Source organism: Siphateles boraxobius, unplaced genomic scaffold, assembly GCF_051911475.1.
Source record: "Siphateles boraxobius isolate OS27281-9 unplaced genomic scaffold, OSU_SipBor_1 8, whole genome shotgun sequence".
NCBI classification, from domain to species: domain Eukaryota; kingdom Metazoa; phylum Chordata; class Actinopteri; order Cypriniformes; family Leuciscidae; genus Siphateles; species Siphateles boraxobius.
In genome coordinates, this window is record NW_027509208.1 from 38,273,258 (window position 1) to 38,297,960 (window position 24,703).

At 43.0% G+C, this 24,703-nt stretch overlaps 1 protein-coding gene and 1 long non-coding RNA gene across 2 annotated transcripts; one reads left to right on the plus strand and one right to left on the minus strand.

Moving 5' to 3' along the window:
- Positions 1-5,523: 5,523 nt before the first annotated feature.
- On the minus strand, positions 5,524-6,081 carry LOC143728857 (uncharacterized). The gene is made up of 3 exons (XR_013199908.1): positions 5,912-6,081; positions 5,723-5,809; positions 5,524-5,637 (listed from the first exon to the last, which is right to left on the minus strand). It is a non-coding gene; the product is annotated as an uncharacterized LOC143728857 (long non-coding RNA).
- An 11,810-nt stretch (positions 6,082-17,891) lies between these two features.
- On the plus strand, positions 17,892-18,890 carry taar15 (trace amine associated receptor 15). The gene has a single exon (XM_077219549.1). The coding sequence runs from the start codon at positions 17,892-17,894 to the stop codon at positions 18,888-18,890; it is 999 nt and encodes a 332-aa protein (XP_077075664.1).
- Positions 18,891-24,703: the final 5,813 nt, after the last annotated feature.

Genomic DNA, 24,703 nt, shown 5'->3' on the forward strand with positions numbered 1-24,703 from the left:
TTATATACAATATTAATCTGCCCTTATTAGGAATTACAGCAATGACAACATCAATTGAACATATCTTTATGGATTGAAATTAACAGTAGCCTCAAGAATACCCAGGCATAACAATAATTAGAGTGCATATTATATGATTGCATTATACGATTGATTATATGATTGTAAAATCAAAATCAAATTCAAACTGTCATTCTCTTTACATTACCTTGGTTGCATGCTTCCTGCCCAAATCTAAGTTTGGCTTTAAAGCGGCACCGTGGGACCCACCGAACCGTGGCTTTACGAACTGAAAAAAGTTTTATAAAAAGTAATCTTAAGTGGAGCCTTGTAAATTAAAATGCATATGTCACGGTGGGTAAATCCTATGTCTCATTCATGTCTCGTGTTTCTGTTGTTACATATGTGTGTGTGCTGATTAGAGGGGCGTGGCTGCTCATCAGAGCTCATTCAGTAATCACTCATCACCAGCTGCAGTCTATCATCCCGGTCTATTTAATCTCACCCATTTCTCATCTCCATTGTCAGATCGTTGTTTGTGATGTCCGGTGTTTGATCCCTCTACGTTCCAGTATCCTTCGTTGTTCCTGTCTGTTCCCTGTGGATGTTCTGGATTCGTCTTGTTGATCGTCACCTCACTTCACCTGCACTGTATCCATCTGACCATCGAGTCCCTGCGCCACTTACCTGCCCGTCTGTGAATCGTGTACTGAGTTTTCAACCTTGCCTGTCTGTGGACTGTGTTCTGAGCTTTCCAATAAATATTGTTACTTGCAATTGCTTCCGTAGTTCTTACGTTACAGAACGATCTGACCAGAAATGGAAGCAGCGAGTGACAATCCTGAGACGTTGGAGGATTTCGTCAATAACAGCAGACGGCGGATGGAGAATCAAGAGAGAAATATCAACGACACCGCTCGTGCTGTTCAGGCGTTAGTGGCGCAGGTGTCCGGGCTCACCCAGCAAGTCCAACAGCTGCGTATTCCCGCTGCGCCGGTCCCACCGCCGATTCCCCAAATACCACCAGTGGACCCCTCCCAGTCGGAACCACGATTACCAGCCCCAGAGACATACTCAGGTGAACCCAATTTTTGTCGAGCTTTCCTAACTAGATGCTCCATGCATTTCTCTCTCCAGCCCAGAACCTTCCGGGAGGAAAGAACTAAAGTGGCTTTCGTGCTAACGCTGCTGACTGGGAGAGCGGCACTATGGGGAACGGCGGTGTGGGAAAACCAGGAAGACTGCTGCACCTCGTTCCAGGCGCTTTCCGACGAGATGAAACGGGTCTTCGACCGTACCTTGGGAGGCAGAGAAGCGGCCAGATTGCTGGCCGAGTTACGTCAAGGACATCGATCCGTGTCGGACTACTCGATCGAGTTTCGGACCCTGGCGGCGGAGAGCCAATGGAACGAGGAGGCGCAGTGGGATATGTTCCTGCATGGGTTGGCTGACCGCGTCCAAAAGGAGATTTATGCCATGGACTTACCACCGAAACTCAACGATTTAATCGCGCTAGCACTGAGAGTGGACGCCAGACTGTCTCGTGTGGAGCGAAGAGGACCCAACTACCGTTCTTCGGCGGAATCGGAGGGTCACCGTGCTGGAGCTTGGGACGCGGTCAGCCCCGTTTACGATCCCGAGCCCATGCAGGTAGGTCGAGCCCGGCTTTCCTGGGAGGAGGGGGAGAGGCGGAGATCCCAGGGCCTTTGCTTGTACTGTGGAGGAGCGGGACACTTTGCCTACAACTGCCCGTTAAAAGGCCCAGCCCGGTAGTAAGTATGAGGCTACTATCGGGTGGGATCTCCGCCGAGAAGATCTCATCGACATCGACTCTCCTTCCGGTTAGACTCCGATGGTCCAACCACCGTCACGATTGTCATGCACTTCTGGACTCGGGCGCCGAAGGTAACTTCATGGAACACAACTTTGCACTCAAGCACCAAGTTCCCCTCAAACCACTCACCCATCAGATTGCAGTGCACGCCCTCAACGGTCAGAAACTCCCCACCATATCTCTGGTTACTGAAGATATCATCCTCACCACATCAGGCAATCACTCAGAAACCATCTCATTCTACATCCTGGACACTCAGCTTGCACCCATAGTTCTTGGTCACCCATGGCTCACTCGTCACAATCCCAAAATAGACTGGCAACTCAAATCCGTAGCGGCTTGGAGCAGTTTTTGTCATAAGTCCTGTCTTGTCTCTGCTTGTCCGTCTGTGTCTGTTCATGTGTTACAGGAGGAGACAGTGGATTTATCTAACGTGCCCACGGAGTATCGGGATCTGAAGGAGGTGTTCAGTAAGTCTCGGGCTGATTCTCTCCCTCCACATCGTCCCTATGACTGTGCTATAGAATTATTGCCAGGTACGTCTCCGCCTAAGGGCAAATTATATTCACTCTCTGTCCCAGAGAGAGAGGTCATGGAGAAATACATTTCTGATTCTCTAGCAACAGGGTTCATCCGCCCTTCCTCTTCTCCTGCGGGGGCGGGGTTATTTTTTGTGGGGAAAAAGGATGGATCGTTGCGACCTTGTATTGATTACCGGGGGCTGAACAACATCACGGTAAAGAATACATATCCTTTGCCATTGATGTCTTCAGCTTTCGAGAGGTTGCAAGGAGCATCCGTCTTCACGAAATTGGATTTAAGAAATGCTTATCATTTGGTCCGCATTAGGGAGGGGGATGAATGGAAGACCGCATTTAACACCCCTAGGGGGCACTTTGAATATTTGGTCATGCCTTTCGGCTTGTCCAATAGCCCAGCGGTCTTCCAAGCACTTGTCAATGACGTGTTGCGAGACATGATCGATCAATTCATATATGTCTACCTGGATGATATATTGATTTTTTCATCGTCTCTCCAGGAACACGTGCAACACGTACGACAGGTGCTTCAGAGGTTGTTAGAGAATGGGCTTTTTGTCAAGGCGGAGAAATGCGTGTTTCATGCACAGTCTGTTCCTTTCCTAGGTCACATCATCTCGGTTGAGGGAATGCGCATGGATCCTGACAAGGTTAAGGCTGTGGTAAATTGGCCAAGTCCTGATTCCCGTAAGGCCCTACTGAGGTTTCTGGGGTTCGCCAATTTTTACCGGCGTTTTATTCGCAATTTCAGCCGACTAGCCGCGCCTCTGACTGCCTTGACCTCCCCCAGAACGACGTTCAGGTGGTCAGACGGAGCAGAAGCTGCGTTTGCCAAACTGAAGAGCTGCTTCGTTTCAGCTCCCATCCTGATAACCCCTGATCCATCACGTCAGTTCATGGTGGAGGTCGATGCGTCAGAGGTGGGGGTAGGTGCAGTGTTATCCCAGCGCTCTCCTTCAGACGACAAGATGCACCCTTGCGCGTTTTTTTCCCAGCGTTTGTCCCCTGCCGAAAGTAATTATGACATTGGCAACAGAGAGTTGTTGGCAGTCAAGTTAGCATTGGAAGAGTGGCGCCACTGGTTAGAAGGGTCGGGGGTACCTTTTATCGTCTGGACCGATCACAAGAATTTGGAATACATTCGTACGGCTAAAAGACTCAATTCTAGGCAGGCTCGGTGGTCTTTTTTTTTCGGACGTTTTGACTTTACTCTCTCGTACCGCCCGGGTTCTAAAAACATCAAACCCGATTCTTTATCGCGCATTTTTGACCGTTCCGATCGCCCGTCTACTCCCGAGTGCCTTTTACCTGAGAATCTATTCATCTCTACACTCACATGGGAGGTCGAATCGAAGGTCAAGAAGGCCTTAGAAGGGGTAACGCCTCCGACTCGTTGCCCACCGAACCGGTTGTTTGTGCCGGAGAGTTTACGGTCCAGCGTTATTCAGTGGGGTCACTGTTCCAATGTGGCTTGTCACCCAGGAGTCAATCGTACTATGTTTTTAGTCAAGCAACGATTCTGGTGGCCTCTCATGGCTTGTGATGTTCGCAGTTTTGTATTGGCTTGCTCAGTTTGTGCCACAGGTAAAACTTCCAATCGATCTCCGGACGGGTTACTCCAACCGCTGCCGGTGCCTTCGAGACCCTGGTCCCATATCGCACTAGATTTTATTACCGCCCTCCCACCCTCCCAGGGTCACACGGTAGTTTTGACCGTGGTGGACCGGTTCTCGAAGGCGGCCCATTTCATTCCCTTGCCCAAATTACCCTCAGCCAAGGAGACAGCGGTCATTGTCGTTGACCACGTCTTTCGGATTCATGGCCTCCCGACAGACGTGGTTTCTGACAGAGGACCCCAATTTGTATCCAAATTTTGGAGAGAGTTTTGTAAACTTCTGGGGGCGACTGTGAGTCTGTCCTCTGGGTTCCATCCCCAGAGCAATGGTCAAACTGAGCGAGCCAACCAGGATTTGGAACGAACGTTGCGATGTTTAGTGTCCAAGAATCCTTCCTCGTGGAATCAGCAACTTTCTATGGTGGAGTACGCCCACAATACGTTGCCAGTGTCATCCACGGGCCTATCACCATTTGAGTGTAGCGTAGGTTACCAGCCACCAATTTTTCCTAGTCTGGAATCCGAAGTCGCGGTCCCCTCCGCCCACGCCTTCGTCCAGAGGTGTCATCGCACTTGGACGAGAGCCCGTGAGACTCTACTCCAAGTGGGGGTGCGCACCAAGGCCAAAGCCGATCGCCACCGGCGGAAGCCTCCCGTATACGTCGTCGGTTCTAAAGTGTGGCTTGCTACCAAGGATATTCCTCTCCGTTCCGTTTCGAATAAACTTGCACCTAAATTCATTGGCCCGTTTGCTGTCACCAAAATCATTAGTCCGGTGACAGTCCGCCTGAATCTTTCTCCAGTGTACAGGAGAATCCATCCCGTCTTTCATGTTTCCAAAATTAAACCCGTCTTTTATGCTCGCATTAATCCGCCAGTCCCGGTTCATTCAGCTCATTCAGTAATCACTCATCACCAGCTGCAGTCTATCATCCCGGTCTATTTAATCTCACCCATTTCTCATCTCCATTGTCAGATCGTTGTTTGTGATGTCCGGTGTTTGATCCCTCTACGTTCCAGTATCCTTCGTTGTTCCTGTCTGTTCCCTGTGGATGTTCTGGATTCGTCTTGTTGATCGTCACCTCACTTCACCTGCACTGTATCCATCTGACCATCGAGTCCCTGCGCCACTTACCTGCCTGTCTGTGAATCGTGTACTGAGTTTTCAACCTTGCCTGTCTGTGGACTGTGTTCTGAGCTTTCCAATAAATATTGTTACTTGCAATTGCTTCCGTAGTTCTTACGTTACAGCATATATTTGAATATGCTAAAAATGTAAATATCAGTATCAGTAAATACTCATTACTTACTGATGCCATAGTCAAAGTTGGTTTGCGGGGTGTTAGAGCAGGTGTTGCCATCTGCCCAGATGTTGCCGTGAGAGCAGGTGTTGCCATGTGCCCAGATTTTGCCGTGAGAGCAGGTGTTGCCATGTGCCCAGATTTCGCCGTGAGGGCAGGTGTTGCCATCTGCCCAGATATTACAGTGAGAGCAGGTGTTGCCATGTGCCCAGATATTGCCGTGAGAGCAGGTGTTGCCATCTACCCAGATGTTGCCGTGAGAGTAGGTGTTGCCGTCTGCCCCGGTGTAGCGGCAGATGATGCAGATGAGCGACCTGGTGTCATTGAAAAGGACACTGACATGGAAGGCTACAGGTTAAGAGAAAAGAAAATGAAATATAATAATAGAGAACAACACCAACACTTCATAATTTTAGGAAAAGATTGTTGATACCTTTGCTATATGAAATCCACAAATACAAGTCTGTGTCCCTCCAAACAAAGGCATTTGTACCCTAAACTGCACTGGACATTTTTCAATCTGTAATATTGTTTGGCAGTGAATCATAAGAATTTGACCCCTTTCAATATGACATAGCTTTATGTTTTATGATTGTACACATAGCACTTTATCTAAATTTACCTTCAGATACAGGTCATGCCACTTTCTCTGGCGGGGTGACAGCCTGTTTCCGGCCTCAGAAGGCCAGACCCCTACAGTAGCAAACCTTCGAAGGCGCGACTTCCACTTCTCTTCGGTCAGAGCCCTGTGCTTTTTGTGGTTGGATACCATCTTCCATTACTAGAGTAAATAAAATTGTAACCAAATCGTGGGTAGTTTTAACCCTACTAAAAAACTCCTGTATGTAGATAGCATTAGATAGTACCTCAGTGTATTATATATTAATACATAGTACCTCAGTGTATAATTTATTAATACATAGTACCTCAGTGTATAATATATTAATACATAGTACCTCAGTGTATACTATATTGATACATAGAAGTAGCAGATATAGAAGTAATTTAGTATCATATTAAGATTATTATCAGTTGGTAAACACAAAGTATCCTGTTATAACAGGTGCAACACCTGAATACAACACAAAACTCATTCATTCATTCAAATTAAATCATTGTGGGTTTTAAAAGTGAACACAATATCAGGTGTTGTACCAACGTTATACCAATTATAACAAAGTAACTTAAACCATTCGTTTCTCTCTGTCGAAAATACGCTTCACAAAGTTACTCCATTCATTCATTTATTCATTTATTCTTAGCAATGTTAGTTAGCAGACTAAACAAAGCAACAATGTCGACGTCTTACCTAACACAATGTAAACATTTATTTAAGAAAAACCAATTCATTAAAGCTAGTTAATTAAATAGAGAAACCTTACCTCGGTGTCACCGTCAACTTCTTAACGTTACCTAACGCAATTTAAAAGTTTATTTAAGAAAAAACTATTAAAGATAGTTAATTACATAGAGAAATCTTACTTCGGTGTCACCGTCAACGTCTTAAGTTAACTTACCTAAAACAATGTAACGTTAAAAGTTTATTTAAAAAAATGAAAAAACTAGGAATTAAAGCTAGTTAATTAAATAGAGTAATCTTACCTCGTGGATTAAATTAATTCCCAAGTCGCTAAATTCAAATACGGACTTCAGACTTCACGCGGCTTTCACAAAAATATTATTTATTGATTCGCTGAATCGCTGTGAGCGATAGGAGGTGGACTTACTGTGCATGCCCCGGCAATGATGGAAAGGGCCAATGTGATTGGCTGTCGTAAAATGGAGAATATGGAAATGCTGAGATTCATCTGCTACCAGCTTTCAATCGCTCTGAATGAGCTGCGGCGCGGCGGCAGATTACGCAATAGAGACAATGAACGGATACTATTCAAAGTCTGTGATTGTAGCGCCTCGGTAAAAGGCAGCAAATACACCCCAAATTTTACCGCCGCGGCAGAACGGCGGTGGTAAAAGTGTGATTCTGGTTGTTCAACTACTGTAACAAGTTATTCTGCTTAATTTAATTAGTCTTTTGTACAATATAAAGGCTGTGCTGGTCAGTCATAACTTGTTGTTATTCCAAACTCATTTTTTATATTGAAGATGCTGATTTAGCCTGTGCCTATATTAGGACTTGACTGAAGTAAGAAGCCCTCTTTACATTAATAGTTAGCATCCAAATGTTGCAAATATGGAAATTTTGGACTGAATGAGAGAAGAACGAACCCAACGTCGGTACAGTTTCAGTTTCGATTCAAATAAATTCGTTAAGGCTAGGCGTACAAAATAGGCTAAATGTTGTTTGTAATTAAGGGCACAATAGGCTATTTTTATAGGCTATGTCACGGGTGACAAAAACGCTTAGCGAGCGGAACCCCCTTGATGAGTCACGAGTTTCCCGAGGGAACGATTTGTGTGCGACACATCCCACTCCGGTTCCGGGTGTGGCAGAATCGTTGCCCGGCCTGATTAGCGCTAATGCACTACAGGTGTGAGAGAGAGAGAGAGGAGCGGTGTTTACACGAGCTGTTTGCTTCATAAGCCATAGATAAAAGGGCTATTGGGAGAGCGTTGTGGGAGGTTGGTCTGTTGTTGGTCCCGTGCAGTTCTGTGTTCTGTGGTTCTGTGTTTCTCGGAGCAGTGGTGGGCACAAGCTTATTCTGGGAAGTTGCCCATTGAAGTCTGCTGGATTGGAGTTCGTCTGTGGGAATCTGCTGGACTGAGTTCTCAATTGGATCTGCGCTGCGAAGAGAGAGAGAGAGAAAGATAAGTGAATTGGTTTCATCTTACGAATATTTGAAAAGCTCAAGGAGGATGCAGTGAATGTAAATCCGACTGTTGGAGAAGCTATGTGTTTCAGAGTGTGCTGAGGAGGAACTGAAGAGTAAATATCTCCCCCGAGAGTGTAATGAATGGATTGAAGCCTCTGATCAGCCCTATCGTGTGAGTGAATTGCAGTGCTTTTGCCTTATTTATATACATTGATTCATTGCTGTTGGTTTGAAGTGAACACGAGTGTGATGTGTTTTTGCTGAGAAGTGGCCAAACCCCTGCTTACACGAGTGTGGCCAGTCATTATATCTGCTCTCTATCAGAAGTCTAGAGTGATACAGCTGAGCGGACGAAAGTATTCTGTACTGAGAAGAATCCTTACCTTTCTACTTACCGTCTGAGTCTGGAAGTATGCAGCATCGCTGGTGAGGTAAGCTTTTAAACCACTGTTTCACTATTGTACATCGACGAAAGTATTCTGTACTGAGAAGAATCCTTACCTTTCTGCTTACCATCTGAGTCTGGAAGTATGCAGCATCGCTGGTGAGGTAAGCTTTTAAACCACTGTTTCACTATTGTACATCGACGAAAGTATTCTGTACTGAGAAGAATCCTTACCTTTCTGCTTACCATCTGAGTCTGGAAGTATGCAGCATCGCTGGTGAAGCAAGCTCTCAAAAACCACTGTCTCACTATTGTGCACCAACGAAAGTGTCCTGTACTGAGAAGAATCCCTACCTTTCTACTTACCGTCTGGAAGTATGCAGCATCGCTGGTGAATCTGAGTCTGGAAGTGTGCAGCATCGTTGGTGAAGTAAGCTTTTAAACCACGGTTTCACTATTGTGCACCGACGAAAGCATCCTGTACTGAGACGAATCCCTACCTTTCTACTTACCGTCTGGAAGTATGCAGCATCGCTGGTGAATCTGAGTCTGGAAGTGTGCAGCATCGCTGGTGAAGTAAGCTCTCAAACCACTGTCCCACTATTGTGCACCAACGAAAGTGTCCTGTACTGCGAAGAATCCTTACCTTTCTACTAACCGTCTGAGTCTGGAAGTCTGCAGCATCGTTGAAGTAAGCTTTTAAATCACTGCTTCACTATTGTACACCAACGAAAGTATCCTGTACTGAGAACAATCCTTACCTTTCTACTTACTGTCTGAGTCTGGAAGTATGCAGCATCGCTGGTGAAGTAAGCTTTTAAACCACTGTTTCACTATTGTAGAACGACGAAAGTATCCTGTAATGAGAAGAATCCTTACCTTCCTACTTACCGTCTGAGTCCTGAAGGGAGCTGTATTATGGGTGAAGTTGCCGTCAGGGCGAAACTGTGACAAGTAATCAGTATCTATCCGTAGCTGAAGACCTGGAAGACACGGAGGTCTATTACGTCAATGCTCATTGATATATTGTGTTCAATAAAGATTGTTATTCCTTTGAAATTACCTCTGGTCTCGTCATCCATCTGTTGCGTGCCCGTGGTGTCGGCTCCTCACGGTGGTGTGCAAGTCAGGGGCGGCTGGTCATCCGGGGGTCCTCTCCGGTGACAGCCATGTATATTTTTATTATACATGGAGGCTGCTTTTTTCATTTTTGTTGTTTTCTGAATAGGTTACCATTCATTTAAGGATTTGACATGGGGGAAGTAAAATATGCATAGCCTATATGTTATTAATAGTGTTTATACTGTTTATTTTGTATTTTATTTACCGGTCTTTTACACTATTTCTGAAAAGGCTAATAATAAAATGCAGTTTTTACAATGATGTGAGTGTTTCAGGCTACTCTCAACATGACCCGGTGCGCCGCGCACAAGCGCTCATCCTTTAGATATAAATTATAGGCTAATACGTTTTAATAAAACACAAGGTCTACATCACAAAATTTAGAAGAGTAGCCTATGTATTTTGTTCTCTGTTCTCCGGTTCTTCAGTCAGAATGACAGTTCATGCGTGAACGTTAGGCCTATTATATAGGCTAGTCATCGATGCATTATTCTTTCCTTTTTTGTATTAGTGTTTAAAATATTTAAATTACAATTAATTATATTGATTTGTCTTTTTTATATATTTATATGTATATTTACCCTGCAATACCAAACTGATGGAAAGCATAGATTAATTTATATCTACACAGAAGAAAGCCCTGTAGGCTCTTCCCTGGTACGGGTTGTGTCGAGCCATTCGTTAGTCTGATTGTTTGATAAGAAAAAGATGATGTAGTTGCAATAAACGAGTTAAGAATCCGCACATCAATTGCAGCAGCGGATGACTCTTATTCTGCTGAGCTGAACCAAGGAAGAACTGATGACGACACAATTTGATCTTCGGCTGACAAATCAGAGGAAAGGGGTGTTTCATTCTCGCGTAGAAATCGAATATTCAAGCTGTTTATTTTTTTCTACCTCAGAACGAAAAACGAAAAATCAAGTTGAATTTGTGTTTCGTTTTTTTTGGGAAAAAATTAAAAAATGAAAAGAACTGTTTTCTCATTTTTCTACCCGTTTCTGAAAGGAAAATCAAATGACCAAAAGATACACGGACCCCAAAAGATACACGTACAGAAATGACGTCCAATTTTCTAATACTATTATTTGAGGACAAAATACATTTGGAAAACAAAATACAGCCATTTCTGCTTTTTTTCTTTTAAACAAAAACCAAGCTGCACCCTTTTTTAAAAGAGTTGCTAATGAAATAACCTGTGCTCTGAACGGATTCGAGAGCACTTTAGGAATATAACCATGCCTTGGCTTAAGGACGACTCTGGAGTCGTTAGGCCCAAACTCAAGGCAGGAAGCGCTTACTGACAGCCCACTCTCTTGACTGAGGCGAGCGCCAGTAAGAGAGCGTTTTTTAGCGAGAGATACTTCAGGTCGGCAGACCGCAGCGGCTCGAATAGGGCACCTTTCAGTGCTTCCAGGACCGAGGAGAGGTCCCAGATAGGCACAGAAGGAGGTCACGGAGGGTTCAGCCTCCTTGCCCCTTTAAGCAAGCGTACAACGAAGTTGTTTCTTCCTAGCGATTGGCTGGACACAAGAGTGTGAGAAGCTGTTATGGCCGCCACATACACTTTCAGCGTGGAGTGGGTATGACCCACGTCCAAAAGCCCTTGTAAGAAGGCGAGTACACTCGATACTTAACACGAATAGAGGCCCAGGCTCCGTGCAATGCACCAGCCAGAAAATACTCCCCATTTCTGAGCATAGAGGCTGCCTCAGCCAACAGCACTGTGAAAATACAGGAAATAAACAACTTCATACATGAATAGTCGAATAATCCCACCTCACAGAAATGCAAGGAAAAATTGTGAGAAATACTGACATACATGACAGTTATTAACTCATCTGAACCCCTTTATCCAAGGTTACAAAAAGAAAATGTCACAAGTAAACAGAATTTTTTTCATAAACCCCCGGGAATATACATTTTACAGGAGAAGTTTCCATTTTATAAGAACAAAACACAACAATATTAGTCAACGAAACAGTCAACACAAACCAATTAGAACATGGCACGGTGTCATATTAATTCAGTGACTTAGAAAACAAAATACACAAACCCCATTAACCCGCTCACTTTAAGTCTAGCAGGTCTGTGTGAAATGGATTGGACCATCCCCGGTCGCCCAACCCGAGGCGATCCTGGGGGCGAGTCTAGTTCGTAATTTTCAGCCATCCTCTAGTTTGTTTTTTTCCTCAGAAACAGTTCTCCTTTTCGCTCTTGTCAGGACACGTGATGTGAAATGAACGAAAAACTGTGACCAACAGTCTTGTGCGTCACTTCAAAAATGTCCAATACAGCAAAAATGCAAAATAAATGTTCGTTGTTGTTCTTTAAAAAAAAAAAATAATAATGTTAATCTTCCAAGTGTCCTTTTCCTTCTTATTTCTCTTTTGTCAATGTTTCGTAGGTAATACAACAATACACTGTCCGTCCAGTCGGGGAAAAAAACAATCCAAACTAAACGAAACAAAAAAATCAAATGTCACCTGCACTCCTTGTACTTGCAAATCCGATCGAGCTCGAACAAATCTTCTTCTTTTTTATTTATTTTTTATTTATTTTTAAACAGCAAGAAATCCACGAATTGCAATCACAGATCCATCCAACGGACGCCGCACGGCCAGCACGGTTACGATGCCAGTTGACTTGATACACCATGGTAGCACGAACACGTCAGACGATAACCCGTCGGGAGAGAAGAGAAAATTAGATAACCTTGGTAGATCCACACTGTTCGGGAGCCACTTTGTAACGCAAAGTTGAGATGTTGCCCAGAGAGAAAAACATTAGATGTCGGATGAAAAGATGCACGAGAGACGAGAGTTGTCGTATTTTCCCCGCGTTTAATGAAACCACTCAAACGTCACACTTGTCCGCATACATGGGGATCGAGCGAGAAAAAGTAGGGTACACAAAAACAAACATCCAACTCTGGTCACAATAGAAAAAAAGGAAATAAAAGAAAGAATACAAAGACAGTCGGCAGAGCGGTTATCTCCTCTCCTCACTCACTTGTCAAAATCGAACTGACACTCTACGCACATGCGCAGTTCTCAGTTTAACTCAGACTGCCATAAAACACAAAGTGACCGTTACAATGGTGTGCAAGTTACTTGACCTGAGACCGCCCTAGCAGTCCATACTTTTAAGTATGGGAGAACAGCTTTCAGCGACAGAGCGACTGCTCTCATCTCTAGACAGTTTATATGTAGATGCCTCTCCGGGCTTGACCATAGGCCAGAGAAGGGCCTGCCCTCGTAAAGGGCCCCCCAACCAAGAATGGAGACATCTGTCGAGATCACTTTTCTCCTCATAACCACACCCATACTCACTCCTGGAGAGGACGCAGGTGCAGTAGTCCGAGCTGGAGTATGCTGAAGCCATAAGACTCAACATTCTCTGAAATCTCTTGAGAGCCGCGCACGCGCCTGCTCTGAAAGATGCTGCTAGGCGCTGAATAGTGAGCGCGCAATCTGATGTGAGTCACACTTTCATTTGCATAGAGTTTATCACTGTACCCAGGAAAGAGATACTCTGGCTGGGAGACGGTGTGCTCTTGGAAACATTGATCCTGAGTCCCAGGCTTTCTATATGGCTGAAGAGCCAGGATCTGTGAGTTATCAATTGTTCCTCTGATTGGGCTATAACCAGCCAATCGTCGAGGTAGTTTAACACTCACACTCCCCGCTGTTTCAGGGGGTAAGTGCTGCGTCTATGCACTCCGTAAAAGTGCGAGGTGCCAGTGATAAGCCTGCCCCTCGAAGCCGAATCTGAGAAATGGCCTGTGATGGGGCGATATCTGGATGTGAAAATAAGCATCCATCAGATCCACTGAGATAAACCAATCCCGTGGGCGAATTTGCACAAGGATTTGTTTGGTTGTCAGCATTCTGAACGGTCGCATCATAAGCACTTTGTTCAGGTGTCTGAGGTCTAGAATGGGTCTGAGGCCACCATCCTTCTTTGGGACGAGGAAGTAACGACTGTAAAAACCCGACTCGCTTTGTGATAATGGGACTATTTCCACAGCTCCCTTCTCTAACAGTTTCGACACTTCAGTGCGAAGGACGTGAGCCAAGTCTCTTCTCACTGTCATCTCGACCAGGGCTGAAAAGCCTGGGGGTTTGTGAGCAAACAGTAGCAAGTAGCCTCGTTTTAGTATGTTCACCACCAATTATATATACCGGGGATGGCCTGCCAGGCCTCAGCCCGCATAGCTAGGGGTTGAATGAAAACTGGGGACGGGCCGCTGTGTTATAGGGACTAGGCTACCCAGCTGTTTAGTGTTCGCACTCCTATTTGAGCGGTGCTCATGTTCGGGGGCGCGCGCTTTACAGCGGGTGCATCTTTTATCACTGAATAAACAGTTTCCACATGTGGGGGTGCATACTTCACAGTTGGCACACAACTCAAGTTTATTACATTTTTGCAGGAGCTGGGGGGAGAATTGACATTATGGTGGCGTGGTTTATGTGTAGGGGTTCACACTTCGTAGTGGGCACGCACACTACGTTCATTACACTTTTAGCTGGAGAACTTGATACTGTGTGAACAGTGCTTGTGTCTATGAGTGCGTACTTCATAGTGGGCACATGATCTACATTTAATGCGTTCCCTGCGTGAGCTGGGGGAGAATTTGAGGGTGCATACTTCATAGTGGGCACGCACACTACATTCATTATGCTCCCGGTATGAGCTGAAGGAAAACTTGATACTGTGTGAATAGTCTTTGCGTGTATGAGTGAGCACTTCGTAGTGGGCACATGACCTACATTTAATGCATTTCCAGCATGAATCGAGGGAGTATTTAAGACCGTGGAAACAGTGCTTGTGTGTAGGGGTGCATACTTTACAGTAGACACGTGACCTCCAAATGACACAGCCAGAAAATAGCTCTTTTTGTGCTTTTTTTTTTGTCACCATAAAAACGGTGTATGTTTGCACATGTGCATGTTTTATAACAGCCCCAATTACTGCAATGTTGGTATTTCCAGTCATCTGAAAAGAGGGGACTGGGAAATGTGTGAGAAGCTTTTAATCTGGGGCCGAACCACTTCATGATAGGGACCCGGCCGCCCAGCTGTTTTCATGCTTGTGTTGCTATTGAGACAGTGGAACAGCGTATGTTTGCAGGGGAGCATACATTACAGTGGGCTCATAACCTGCATTTTGGATACCTCTAGCTTGAGCTAGAGAGGACTGCTGTCCATGCTTAGTCCAATCGCACTTATGCTGCGCTTAGATGGGGGGTGGGGTCAAAGTTGAGCCTGACCAATCCCCGTCTTCGGATTCTACAAAAGAGAGTGAGTCACGCGGGGCGGGGCCGGCGTGGGCTCGTTTGCTTTGGTGAAAAGATTCAGCTGGGAGACACGGAGCCGGGATTTGAACTTGGGTCTCTGGCGCGAAAGTCTTATAGTCCACCATTGAGCCACAGGGTGGAGTGAGCAAAAATGGAGAAAACTCTCAATTAGCAGAGATTAAGTCAGGCGGGAGCAAGGCCGGCGTGGGCTCATCCATTTGGTGCATAAACACAGGAGAAAAAGGTAGAGCCCTGCACGGGCCTCAAATCTAGGCCCGAGCCCGTCTTTTTTTCATTACACAGCGACAGCCTGCCCTATTTGCAGCCATTCAAATAGGTCAGTTTTGTTAGTTATGTTTCTCTTCATTTATTTATTAAGTTAATTTAGACAGCAGCCAAGCAGCCGAGCCGACAGCGAGTAAAACATGTTTGATCAATTTAGCCTCTCAAATCAAAGCTAATACTTTACTTGGCTACAATAAAATCCATAGATAAAAAAACACTTCAAGCATATCAAGCAGACACTTAGTTTAATAAATGTTTATTTTTTAAACCACAGTGAGTAAAACAACATTTTTTTAAATACTACTGAGGCAGGCTCAGGCTGCTCGTGTAACGGAGGCCAGCTACTAGTCGCTGTGCGAGTAAACCTCACTCCTCTGATCTCAAAAGGCTCTCTAGCAACAGATGCTAGAGGCTGCAGTCTTTAGCCTCCTTGTTAGAGCGCCTGACTCTCATGCTCGTGTAACGGAGGCCAGCTAGTAGTCGCTGTGCGAGTAAACCTCAATCCTCTGATCTCAAAAGACTCTCTAGCGACAGATGCTAGAGCCGGGCTATTCAATTGGCGGCCCGCGGGGCAGGTCCGGCCCGCCAATCATCTCCATCCGGCCCGAGGGCACCCCAACCTCCCTCCTCCTCTTTTCCTGGCGGTGCGGCTAAATTTGGTTAGATATGCGCGTGGCCACATTGGCGCCTGCAGCTGTAGCTATCCGCACTGTGTGTGTACCATGACTGACCTGAGAAACGTTTTCAGTCCGAATGTTTAAGCAATTATGTGTGTGTCCCATATTTCTGTCGACTGAACCAGCGATATCAATCATTCGTGAATTAATCATTGGTTCGATTATTTCCTTTCCATGAATTGGCCAAACGCGCTTGCAAAACGCTCTGAAACGATTCGGATTCGTTCGGACTGTTCTGTCACTGAATCATCTGAAGCTGTTTCTCGGTCAGTAAGAACAAATAGCGCTGTTTTCAGTTGTTTCACTAGTTTACTTCGAACTACACAGCACGGCCCAGTGGATAACGGAACGCAAGCTTAAAGGAGTTGCGTTTACTCCCAGTCCCGGACACTATTATTAAATAGTGTTGCGACATCCAGTGAGAAGCGTTTCAATCTGACACAATTCTCTGTTACAAACCTCAAATCACTCAATGATTTTAACTACATTTAAATCGGATGAAACAGCCTCAACATTCCTAACACGACTGATGAGGTAAATAGCAGAAACATTGTGCCATGAACGAAGTTAGAAGATTATAAATCCCTAATCACCAGCCTTACAAACATTTACCATGAATGTAGCCTACTGTAGTAATTTACCATAGTTTAGGCAGAAATGTGGAATATTTATATTGAATACAATGTTATAGTCATTTATATTGAATTAGATTTATTAGGGGGCTAGATAAATAATTAATTTTGTGTATAGTTTTTCTGAATCACTGTCTCTAAGTCTCACTGTCAGAATGTTTTAATTTAAGCCTATAATAATTATTAATTAAATAATTCTTACCAATAGCTACGATCTTGTATAATTCATATATTTGTACATACCAGTAAATAAGTTATTTATGGTCTGTTAAACCTGCATACTGTTGGGTACCACATTTCCAAGTAAATACAATACTTTTATGTTTACTTTAGCTTACTTATTGATACTGTTATGTTTCAATAAATAAGCTAAACCCACCGGCCCACCTCAACTTTTCGATTTAATAATCCGGCACTCTAATGAAGCTAATTGAATAGCTCTGTGCTAGAGGATGCAGTCTTTAGCCTCCTTGTTAGAGCGCCTGACTCTCATGCTGATCAAGAGCTTAGGACGTTCCAATTCAGCCCATTGCAGTTTCCGAGAGACGGAGGGAGTTAGCGAGTGAAGGGCATGACAATTTTGGACTGGAATGCAGCAAAGGATCCATTTATGTATCCTTCCTTTCACGGGGAAACGAAGGGTGCATTTGGCGTCGCTTTTGAATCAGGGTAGCCTTAGTCGCACCGCGATGACGCAACCGGCCTTTGAATACGGCCTTCGAAGGGTGGAGAATTGAATTGGGACAGTCTTCATCGTGCCGCTGTGACGCAATCCGCTGTGTGTGTGTGTGTGTGTGTGTGTGTGTGTGTGTGTGTGTGTGTGTGTGTGTGTGTGTGTGTGTGTGTGTGTGTGTGTGTGTGTGTGTGTGTGTGTGTGTGTGTGTGTGTGTGTGTGTGTGTGTGTGTGTGTGTGTGAGGTTTAGATTAGGCCAGGATAAGCCTTATATACCTCATGAACTAAAAAAAATACTATGGAAGTCAATGGGGACCATCAACTGTTTGGTTACCAACATTCTTCAAAATGTCTTCTTTTGTGTTCTTCAGAAGAAAGAAATTAATTCAGGTTTTGAATAACTTGAGGGTGAATAAATGATTACCGAAGTTTAATTTTTGGGTGAACTATCCCTTTAAAGCATTGTCTGTGAAACGGGGGATTTAATTTCAATTGCAATTTTACTTTTTTTTTAATCAACATGACACAATATAATATTGATACATAAAAAAAGAATAGAAAATAGAAAGTGCTTGTATAATAGTTGTAGTTGCAAACTCTCATGACTATATGAACGCTCACAATTTTTGGTCACTCCCATAAACGACACTTGTCATTTGTCTTATATAAGCAAACTGGCAGTGAAACCATCTTTAGGAGTTTGGATCTGCAGTCATATCACATGGGCATTGAAGTTTAAAGCAGTGAAGACTTTCTCCATGGAATATATTGAGCATCACTGCTTTCCCTTCCGGAATACAAGCTGCTCTCTGGACTTTCATTTGAATTATGTCAATGTATTGTTTTTCTTGTACATATCTACAATCTCTGTGCTGACGGTGTGTGGAAACCTACTTGTCATCATCTCTATAACAGTTTTCAAGCAGCTTCACACACCGACCAACCTCCTCATCCTCTCACTGGCCGTATCTGACTTCTTGGTGGGAATTTGTGTGATGCCGGTTGAAAGCGTCAGGAGAATTAACTCGTGTTTTTATATGGGAAAGTCGCACTGTCGTATCTTTAATATAATTATTTCCATTCTTGTGTCTGTGTCCCTCATCAACATCATTCTTGTGGCTATTGATCGTTATTTTGCTGTGTGTGATCCACTCCTGTATATGTCCAAAATGACAATGAAAAAAACACTGATCTGCATAAGTTTAGGATGGACTGGATCCATCTTTTATAATCTTGTACCAGTGAGTTTTGGAAACTTAACCCTGACAGAGACAACTGTGTTCTGTTTTAGAGAATGTGCAGTGGCTGTCAGCAACGCCTGGGGTTCAGCCGACTTGATAGTGAACTTCATTGCTCCGTGTTTAGTGATGTTTATCCTGTATGTAAGAATTCTTGCAGTGGCTTTGAGACAAGCAAAATCCATCTCCAAATTTGCAAAGAAAAGAGTCTCTCAGAAAAATCTAAAATCCTCCAGGAAATCAGAAGTGAAGGCAACAAAAACATTAAGCACAATTGTATTTGTGTATTTCATTTGCTGGGTTCCCTGGTATTTAGGTATGCTTAATGTCAAACAATTTCAAAAGTCATCTGTAAGCGTCTCTGTTGTACTGTGTTTATTTTACACTAATTCATGCATTAATCCATTTATATATGCAATATCTTACCGCTGGTTCAAAAGGTCAGTGAAGCTTATTGTTAGCCTAAAGATACTGCAGACAGCAACTAACCAGTTTAACTTGTTTCCTGAAGATTGTTAATATGAAAATGCATGTATTTGTTACAAAAATATGTTTGTTCTGGATATCTTCTTAGCCTTTTGTTTAAAAAATTATCTTCAATCTTTATACACCCTTCATTCTCTTTGCTTAGAATGACAATTTACAAAAATAAAACACAGTAAGACTATATTTTACAGTGTCCTTGTTACATGTTACATGTACCTACCATAGTAATAACACTAAATTATGCATAATTACATGCAACTAACCCTCAACCAAATCCTAATCCTAACCCTTTAGCAAGTAGCCAATGTAGTTGCTTAATATTACTCAGTACTTAAATATATAATTACACTGTAACAATGACACCTTAAAATAAAGTGTAAAAAGACATTATAATTAGGAGATTAGAGTGTGAAGATTGCTGTAACTGTTTTTGTGAATTTTAATTAGGCTCTTCATTATTAACAGAAGTGGAAATAACATGAAGTCTGCTTCATATTTACTAACAAAATAAACAAAAGAACAGTAATTATTTATTTATTTTTTTACTAAGGCAATATTTTGAGAGTTAGTCTTGCATGCCAGACCTTCAGACTGACAGCAGAAGGTCTGGACTGCATCGCAGCTTTCATTGGCCATGGACCGCCCAATAGGCCATCTGACCAACATGGAAAGCAACCGATCACAGTTTGTTTTGTTCTGCATCATGTTTAGGGGTGTGAAAATGCAAAGTCAATAAGCTGTGTCCCAAAGTGAAGGTTGGATCCTTCGAAGGTCGCGGACTTCGAAGGATGCAGCCTATGCGTAATATTACGCATATGCAGCCTATGCATAATATTATTACACAAATAATATTTAGATCATACAAAATTATTATTCTAAATAAGCATTACTAAAAGACGGACAATTGTGTCTTTAAAAATCATTTGCTGTGTAGTGACCTTTAATTTGAAATGGAAACAGGTGGAGTGACTTTATGCATCAGACATGTCACTTTGCTCACAGCTGATTGGTCCAAGTTCGGTTTAGAAGCTCTTACCTGGAACATAACCTGCCCCAGACCAGGTTAGCCGTGGAGAGTAAGTTACTATGGCGATGAACACTGCTATAAGCCAAACCACTTTCATGGTGCCTAAAACTCAGGGTTGGCGCAAATTAAACTTAAACATATCGGGCTAGCCACCTAAACCGGCTTCATGCAGGCCCCTGGTTTGCTGCGTCCCAATTCAGAGGCTGCATCCTGACTACTGAATTTTCGGATTACACTTTAAACTGTTCAAGTATTGGGTGTTAACTTACGTAAATAATGTAATGAAATATGAAAAGAAAAGAAAACATGCATAGGCATATATATATATATATATATATATATATATATATATATATATATATATATATATATATATATATATATATATATACAGGTCCTTCTCAAAAAATTTGCATATTGTGATAAAGTTCATTATTTTCCATAATGTAATGATAAAAATTAAACTTTCATATATTTTAGATTCATTGCACACCAACTGAAATATTTCAGGTCTTTTATTGTTTTAATACTGATGATTTTGGCATACAGCTCATGAAAACCCAAAAATCTCAAAAAATCTCAAAAAATTAGCATATTTCATCCGACCAATAAAATAAGTGTTTTTAATACAAAAAAAGTCAACCTTCAAATAATTATGTTCAGTTATGCACTCAATACTTGGTCGGGAATCCTTTTGCAGAAATGACTGCTTCAATGCGGCGTGGCATGGAGGCAATCACCCTGTGGCACTGCTGAGGTGTTATGGAGACCCAGGATGCTTCGATAGCGGCCTTAAGCTCATCCAGAGTGTTGGGCCTTGCGTCTCTCAACTTTCTCTTCACAATATCCCACAGAGTATCTATGGGGTTCAGGTCAGGAGAGTTGGCAGGCCAATTGAGCACAGTAATACCATGGTCAGTAAACCATTTACCAGTGGTTTTGGCACTGTGAGCAGGTGCCAGGTCGTGCTGAAAAATGAAATCTTCATCTCCATTAAGCTTTTCAGCAGATGGAAGCATGAAGTGCTCCAAAATCTCCTGATAGCTAGCTGCATTGCTGCCCTTGATAAAACACAGTGGACCAACACCAGCAGCTGACATGGCACCCCAGACCATCACTGACTGTGGGTACTTGACACTGGACTTAAGGCATTTTGGCATTTCCTTCTCCCCAGTCTTCCTCCAGACTCTGGCACCTTGATTTCCGAATGACATGCAAAATTTGCTTTCATCCGAAAAAAGTACTTTGGACCACTGAGCAACAGTCCAGTGCTGCTTCTCTGTAGCCCAGGTCAGGCGCTTCTGCCGCTGTTTCTGGTTCAAAAGTGGCTTGACCTGGGGAATGCGGCACCTGTAGCCCATTTCCTGCACACGCCTGTGCACGGTGGCTCTGGATGTTTCTACTCCAGACTCAGTCCACTGCTTCCGCAGGTCCCCCAAGGTCTGGAATCAGTCCTTCTCCACAATCTTCCTCAGGGTCCGGTCACCTCTTCTCGTTGTGCAGCGTTTTTTGCCACACTTTTTCCTTCACACAGACTTCCCACTGAGGTGCCTTGATGCAGCACTCTGGGAACAGCCGATTTGTTCCGAAATTTCTTTCTGTGTTTTACCCTCTTGCTTGAGGGTGTCTATGATGGCCTTCTGGACAGCACTCAGGTCGGCAGTCTTACCCATGATTGCGTTTTTGAGTAATGAAACAGGCTGGGAGTTTTTAAAAGCCTCAGGAATCTTTTGCAGGTATTTAGAGTTAATTAGTTGATTCAGATGATTAGGTTAATAGCTCGTTTAGAGACCCTTTTCATGATATGCTAATTTTTTGAGATTTTAATTTTGGGTTTTCATGAGCTGTATGCCAAAATCATCAGTATTAAAACAATAAAAGACCTGAAATATTTCAGTTGGTGTGCAATGAATCTAAAATATATGAAAGTTTAATTTTTATCATTACATCATGGAAAATAATGAACTTTATCACAATATGCTAATTTTTTGAGAAGGACCTGTATATATATGTGTATATATATATGTGTATATACATATAAGGATGCGATTTTGTGGGCTAGTGTAGGCCTATTCTTTTTATTATGTACATAAATGGTGAATATATTTACACAGGTTTTCAACCCAGGAAGTCACCTCAAAACAAACTCAGTCAAAAAAAACAATCCATGGCGACGGTTGTGCTATCCGTCCCCTCAGTTTATAAACTGTACTCACAAATTTTTAAACTGTTCCCTTGTTTTAACAATTCGTGCCCACGGATTAATAAACCGTACCCATGAGTTCCTAATCCGCGCTCTCAGATTTGTAAACCGTGCCTTCAGTTTTTGCAATCTGTATCTACAAATTCACAGAGATGTATAGTAATGAAGTAGAACTACTTCACTACTGTACTTAAGATCTGTATCTATACTTTACTAGAGTATTATTTTTTTCTCCTACTTCCACTTTTACTTCAGTACATATTTTCGATGAGTTTAATACTTTTACTCCGATACATTTTTTATGTGCTGCATCGTTACTCGTTACAATAAAAAAAAATGTAATGAATCATTCCAAACCCACATAACTGCCAGACCGGTATATGACTCTGTCACCAGGTTTGATGAAGCTAGCTCATCATTGAGTGACTCAAGCGATCAAGAAGACTGCGTGCTCCCGTACCGTTCTGCCTTTCGCTCTGCTGCCTGCCTCCAGTGAGAACACTTGAGATTTGTTAGTTTGTTTTGAGATGGAAGAACCGGAAACACAACCTTCAACTTCGAATGATCGTGGCGGTGAGGAAGGAGACCCCTAGCTGGCCCTACTTAGAGTCCAGGTTTTCATTTGTCGGAGTGAAAAACAATTCATATAGAATGTGAGAGGACGATTCAGAGAGCACTGAATCGTTCTTTGTTTTTAATAGTTCGAAGTTATGATTAGATTTAATGTTATTACCTTGACAAACTATACATCATTAAAAAGATATAAGAATCAAGTTTCAGTATTTGACCCCTATTTTATTCTGAGAAATTTATAGTGACCGTTATATCTTAATTTGTGTCAGGAGTTATCTAATAAAAAAAATGAGTAGGTGTAGATAGCTTTAATATGAATTATGAGCGTCAGCTGCTCCCATAAAAAAAAAAACTGTCAGATTTCTATAGAGAGGAATAATATGTATTGAATTTATACCCAAAATGGGCCGATGTAATCATTATGAGCGTTGGATACTCTGATATGATGTTTTATTAACGTAGTACGGGAGAAACACGTCAAAATAAGCCACTCAAGTGCCACCTGCTGTCTACAACCAGTAACCAACAAATACGCTAGTATCATCAGCTGTCTTCAGTCAGTAATCAACAAATACTCTAGTATCACCAGCTGTCTACAATCAGTAACGTTAATCAACATATCTACCCAATCAGTACGAAGGCAAACCATATATTATCAATCAAACCCACCTAAGGATTCTACAGTCTTCAGAATCCCTCCACCACCCCTGCATTCGGGGTAATTACCAAGATCAGAGCCCTCTCCCCGGACAGCACACCAAATACGTTTACCAATTTAATCTATCTGATTTATTTGTAAGTGTGAACTTGTGAAATACTGTGTTTTCAATCCATACTGGCAGCCGGGCGCCCTATGCACATTTAGTCCATATATGGAACAAATGAAGAAGAGCCATATCATGTGACATTCCAGTAACTTCCTGACATAAACAAAGCTTCCAGAGATCGCTGCAACATGCAGATAAATACCCAATAGAGAGACTAAGTCCCACCCCTCCACTTCCGGCCCATGGGACCTTATTTCGGAAGAAATCTGTATGGTAGTCAATGGCGAGAGACAACTTATCTTTTTATTCCGTCTGAACTGTGCCATGATTTATACATATAATGTTTGTCAATTTAAAAGATAATTATGAAAGCCAAGAAAGTCACAGTTTGTCATAAAACAGAAGAGTAACATTTAGTTGTATGTGAAAATCGCTCAATGAACTACATCTCTCGTCTCGCACTATGTACGTCACCAAGCTCGTATGTGTGCAGTCTGGTACAAAACACACAGGTATGACAGCATAACGTTACAATTATAAGGTTAGACTATAGAAAAAATGACAGACATTAGCTTCAGTAAGGTTAGCTTCATTCATTGAGAGAAAAGGTATGACGTCCCATGCGTGCCTTTTGGCTTTGTAGTCTTTGTAATTACGTTTTTTTACAGTTTTATACCTCAAAGGATCCATTTATCCATTTTATATCGCACTGCGATGACGCAACCAGCCTTCGAATATGGCCTTTGAAGGGTGGAGAATTGAATTGTGACAGCCTTCATAGCGCTGCGGTGATGCAATCGTCCTTCAAATGCGGCCTTCAAAGAGTGCAGCCTTTGAATTGGGACAGCCTTCGTCACGCCGCTGTGACGCAATCGGCCTTCAAATGCGGCCAATCGGCCTTCAAATACGGCCTTTGGAGGATGCAGCCTTCACATTGGGACATAGCTAGTAGGCTTGTTCGATTTCATACAGCGCTGCGAAGATAGCCTGGCAAGCCAGACCTATCAAGATGTTAGGTCTGGGAACTCACAATTGGCATACCTCAATCCAAGGGGCGGGATAAACGGTTGTCTTTCAAATTCCCTCTGCACGCAGTAGGACAGCGCTACAACCAACCAGAGCAACGGACGGCTGTGGCTGAGTGAGTCCCATGCGCTTTTCCACCAGCGGAGCTAGTTGATATATTAAACTTTTGCCGTATCCGTTAGTCAAAACTCCGAACACATCTTCCTTTTTTAAGAATGACTTAAGTGACGTTCTCTTAACTACAAGTCAT

Excerpts from the sequence above, each read along its gene's own strand:
- taar15 (XM_077219549.1), top strand. The coding sequence starts at position 17,892 with ATGGAATATATTGAGCATCACTGCTTTCCCTTCCGGAATACAAGCTGC.